The sequence below is a fragment of the Gossypium hirsutum genome, chromosome D04 (genome assembly GCF_007990345.1).
Source record: "Gossypium hirsutum isolate 1008001.06 chromosome D04, Gossypium_hirsutum_v2.1, whole genome shotgun sequence".
Lineage (NCBI taxonomy): Eukaryota > Viridiplantae > Streptophyta > Magnoliopsida > Malvales > Malvaceae > Gossypium > Gossypium hirsutum.
In genome coordinates, this window is record NC_053440.1 from 35,246,819 (window position 1) to 35,251,856 (window position 5,038).

Below are 5,038 nucleotides of genomic sequence, written 5' to 3' on the forward strand. Positions count from 1 at the left end.
CTTTGCGGCGCTTCTACCACAGTGCCGCTAATGCCTACCTTTAGTGGCATTTTTAAAAAACGCCACAACTTATATATAAAAAAAACGGCACCGTTTTATGTAAAACTTAAAACATATTTGCGGCGCTTTAAGGAAAGCGCCACTATAGACAATGCCAAACGACGCAGTTTCTTAACTCATAATACACTTTTTTGCGGCGTTTACAAAAAAGCGCCACCAAAAGCAAAGAACAAAACGGCCATGTTTTGCTAACATTTGAATAAAATTTGTGGCGTTTTTATAAAAATGCCGCTAATGCCTCACTTTTTGCGGCGTTTTCATATAAATGCCGCTAATGTTTATAATTTCTTTTAAATTAGTGAGAAAATAGTAACTAATAAAAAAAGAGAGTAATGCATTTTTAAAAAATAATTACACATTTTAAAAAATAAATACATCAATATATTTTTATATTGAATAAATTTAAATATTTATGTATGCAATATAAATAAAAAATTATTTTAATTATATCAATATTTATGTTACTATTTTACAATATATGGATCAAACTAATTAAAAGTTAATGTATACAATTGAACAATAAAACATTGTTCATGTGTGCTTTTGGGATTTAACCCATTTTGATATTTTTTTAAAATATTAATTTATATTTATATTATTTACATTTATATTCAAAAATATCCAAGATTAAACACAAAGCCCCAAACCCCAAAGTAGAAACCCTAAAACCGTCAACCATATAAAATATCAAACCATCAAACCCCAAAATCCATTCCTCACTATACTGTAAGCCTTAACCGTAAATCTTAAACCCTAAACTATAAACCCTAAACCCCAAACCCCAAACTATAAACCCTAAACCCATTAATTAACCATAAAACCCTAAACCACCAAACACCAAAATCCAATCCACACTATATCGTAAACATTAATCGTAAATCTTAAACCCTAAACCATAAACATTAAACCCATAAACCATAAACAACAACCACCAAATCATAAACTTTAAACCCTAAAACTAGCCAAACCCTAAAGTCAAAACCGTAAATCCTAAACCATATCTTTGGGAATTCGGGTGGCCAATGTTAGTTTAGTACAAAACATATATTTTATATTCTTAATTATATTATAATAATATAGGTGTGCTACAAAGTGGCATGAATCCCAGTAAAATTCAAATGTTATTCTTTAATTAGTTTTCAAATAGTATCTTTAAACCTTGAACATCAAACCTTCAATCCCTAACCCAAAATAAAAAATAGTATACCATAAACCCTAAAACTCTATACCATTAACATTAATTCTTAAATTCTAAATCCTAAAATGGTAAAATAAATTAATTTTATTGCGGCATTTTTACCTAAAACGCCACTGAAGTACTAAAAACGGCGCGGTTTTGGTTAACAATTTAGCGGCGCTTTCCCTAAAGCGCCACTAAAAATTGTTCTATAGCGGCGTTTTCAAATAAGTGCCACTAATGCATCTATAGGTCAAGCCAAAACGATGGCGCCGCTAACGGTGCTATAGCTCAAGACGAAACATTACGTTTCGGTTTAAAATTTTCCAGCGTTTTTTAGTTAATCGCCGCTAATTTCGGTAAATAGCGGCATTCTTAACAACCGCCGCTATTGGCTCTATACCTCAAGACCAAACACTGCGCTTTGGATAAGATATTTTGCAGCGCTTTTTATAATGTGCCGCTAATTCTGTGCTTTAGTGGCGTTTTTCCATAAGCGCCACTAATTCTAATTTACCTCAAGACCAAACGTTGCGTTTTGGTTAAGATATTTTGTTGCGCTTTTTATAATGCGCTGCTAATGCTGTGCTTTAGCGGCGTTTTTCCATAAGCGCCACGAATTCTAATATACCTCAAGACCAAACGCTGCGTTTTGGTTAAGATATTTTGAGGCGCTTTTTATAATGCGCTGCTAATTCTGTGATTTAGCGGCGTTTTTTCATAAGCGCCACTAATTCTAATAAACCTCTAGACCAAATGCTGCGTTTTGGTTAAGATATTTTGCGGCGCTTACAAATAAACGCCGCTAATTGTGCTATTTAATGGCGTTTTTATAGTGCGCCGCTACTGCCGCTATTCCTGAAGATTAAACGATGCATTTTGTCAGCATTTTTTTACGGTGTTTTTGTTTAAAAACACCACTAATGATAATCTTTTACGGCGTTTTTTAAAAAACGCCACTACAGATTCGACTTTTTGCGGCGTTTTACAAAGAGCGCCGCTAATGCTCGATTATTAGCGGCGTTTGTTATTCAAACGCCACAAAAGATGCCGCTAAAAGCCTGTTTTGGTGTAGTGATTACTATTGTAATTGTAAATGTAATTGATAATTTTTTTGGCATAAAAAAAAAACACACCCTTAGTTTGGGGAACATGGCATGCGCAAATGAGGACAAGACAAACATAGCAACAATTAAGAAACCAAACTGCTTATTTCCTAGAGGGTCAATGGCAGCTCTCGACTTAAAATGAAGCTAGGGAGGAGAATTGGGCCACACCACCACTACTTGTAAGCCGAAGAGCCAACAGACAAAGACCAGACTGGCTCCTTAACTCTCAGTTTCATCAGCAACATTCTTCCCTGCATCCACAAGTATGCACTTCATATTATCAACCAGCTCCTGCATTTGTTCCCTTGAATGCAACGGCGAAGGATAAACGCAAATGCAATCCAGTCGCCCATCTCGTATGGTGTCGAATATCGCGATGGACGGCGCGATGCCATGAGCGGAAGCGCATCCCATATAGTCCTCTACGCCGACTTGATTTTGCTGGTTACTAGACTCATCTATCACCGTATCCTCGAAGACCGATATCAAACATGTCCTCAATGAGGCAGATGGAGTCAAGCCAGGGTTCTCCATGGCCCTGCACATTAAGAAATTCAGGTCTGCCATGTCTGACAAGTGCTTGTTGCAGCTCTTGTAGTGTGTAAATACGGTGTACACTTTCTCTGCTAGCTCCCAAAGCTTCTCTCCTCCTTTGATGGCGTGCGTGTTCAGAATAGCTGAGTGGTAAAAACCTAGAAAAAAAAAGAAGATTTTAAAGAAATGGTATCAAGTAAGACGCTTTCCTTGTTTGGCATGGAATTTAAGACACAGAACTTTGGTTGGGTGTTGGGTCTTTTTCTCCTTCAAATAAAGAAAGTTACTTACACCATTGAAAATGGCAGGGTCAGGCAGCATCGTCTGGTTTTATATCAGAGAAATAAGGAAAAGAAAGATTGTACGTGGGTGGGGTCAAGTATGAATTAGCCATCATAAAAATAGATTCCAGGACCAAAGTCATTAATAAAAGAGATATTTAAGAAAGATATTATCAATAGTCAATGATAATTGATAATACGACCGATAACATGAGAACTTTGATTTAGACAAGTTGAAAACAAGAGGTTTATAAGGAACTTAATTACCGAAATGGTGATTGGAGAGCGGAGGTTCAAGAATTGAGCGGCAATCTGTGAGTGTTACAACGCCATATTTCTTCTTTTGATGATCTGAACGGCTTTTAGAACTGTGTGCAGAAATCAGCCCGGCAGCTCCTAATGCTCCACATAACTTAATCCCTCTTGCCTTGCAACCCTGAAATGTTGATTTTTTAAGCACTAATTTTAAGGCATGTTTAGAAGCTTGAAATGGATACTTACAGTCAAGATCTTCTGAGTGTCATCAGGGTTGATAAGCAACCTCACTACTTGAGTAGATCTAGGAGATTTGGCATCTTTGAACCTCAAGTTCGTGAACCTTAAAGAATTAACAGAGTAGCTTAGCATGTCCACTCCTCGTGCCCAAAGTGTTTTCTTAACAATGCCTTTTGGAAGAATATCTTCCATGGCCAAACTGATCTCTCCTTTGTTCATCGTAATTTCTTTTTGACCTTGCTGAAACCCTGTTTCCTCCTCCTCAATAGCCATTAACGTCAACAACTCTCTCAGCAACGACACCGCCGTGGTCCGGTCACAAGCAGCCGCATGTAGGCGGAGCACCAACACCCACCTTGTTGCACCAGGCAAGGCATAAACACTGGCGAAAAACACGTCGTGTTTGGTGGTACATGAAGAACTAACCCAAGCGTTTTGGTTAAGCTCGTGTTCGAGAATCAAATGAAGGGGTGAGATGTTTTGGTTGTTTTCAAGGATTTGACAAGTTGTAGAATGGTTAAAGTACTTGATTTGAATGAAAGGGGAGGGGGAGGTAACGAAGGAGTAACTGTTGGCAGTAGGACTGTAATGGAGGCGAGACCTAAGAATGGGATGGGAGATTTGGAGCTTGTGGAGGGCATTTTTAAGATGTGAAACGTCGGGGTTTTTGGAAGAAATGATAGCCAAGACGGCTATCCCGGTTCCCCCGACCACCGCTCGGCACCAGTTGTGCTCGGTGCCGCCAACTGCTCGACTTTGGGTGGACATGTATGTAGTAATGATAGCAGCTGTAGTAGAGTAATGGTATAATAATAGTAGCGGTGGTGAGGGGATATTTTTACTGCTCCCTCTGCCTTTGCTTAGTTTCGGTGAGCAAGTTGGATATTTATAGATAGGGGAATTAAATGAATGCTGCTTCTCATTGGGCGGGTAGAGGCAGAGTTAAATTTTTCTTCACATAAATTTATAAAATTCTAAATACATAATTTTTGAAAGAGTCAAAATGTTTACCAGTAATGATTTGCTATCAGGAGAGATACATAAACTATATAAAATGGAGGTCCTTAATTTTTAATTTAATTTACTCTTTATATTATTTATTAGTATAAATAGTTAAATCGTTAATATTTTTATTAAAATGGACACGTAGCTTTCTATGTTTTGAGTTTATCTTGTCTTTTTTTTTTATTCTTACCTTGGTTAAATTTCAATTTTGATTTTTATACTATGCTAAAACTTAACATTTAGTCTATATATATATTTTTATATATATTATTGTGTTCCTTTACTTTAAATATCATTAGTTAGTCTAAATAATTAATATTATTAACTATTTCAATTAAAATGTTGATGTCAATTTTCTTAAAAACACTACAAAAAAA

At 36.5% G+C, this 5,038-nt stretch overlaps 1 protein-coding gene across 1 annotated transcript; it reads right to left on the minus strand.

The window, feature by feature from the left end:
* Window positions 1–2,327: 2,327 nt before the first annotated feature.
* On the minus strand, window positions 2,328–4,583 carry LOC107899249 (uncharacterized). The gene is made up of 3 exons (XM_016824910.2): window positions 3,663–4,583; window positions 3,429–3,597; window positions 2,328–3,038 (listed from the first exon to the last, which is right to left on the minus strand). The coding sequence occupies exons 1-3, from the start codon at window positions 4,422–4,424 to the stop codon at window positions 2,566–2,568; spliced, it is 1,404 nt and encodes a 467-aa protein (XP_016680399.1). The 5' UTR covers window positions 4,425–4,583; the 3' UTR covers window positions 2,328–2,565.
* Window positions 4,584–5,038: the final 455 nt, after the last annotated feature.

Excerpts from the sequence above, each read along its gene's own strand:
- LOC107899249 (XM_016824910.2), bottom strand. The coding sequence starts at position 4,424 with ATGTCCACCCAAAGTCGAGCAGTTGGCGGCACCGAGCACAACTGGTGC. Across the intron at positions 3,598-3,662 it reads ACACTCAGAAGATCTTGACT|GGTTGCAAGGCAAGAGGGAT; the intron begins GTAAGTATCCAT and ends TCAACATTTCAG. Across the intron at positions 3,039-3,428 it reads GCTCTCCAATCACCATTTCG|GTTTTTACCACTCAGCTATT; the intron begins GTAATTAAGTTC and ends TTTTTTTTCTAG.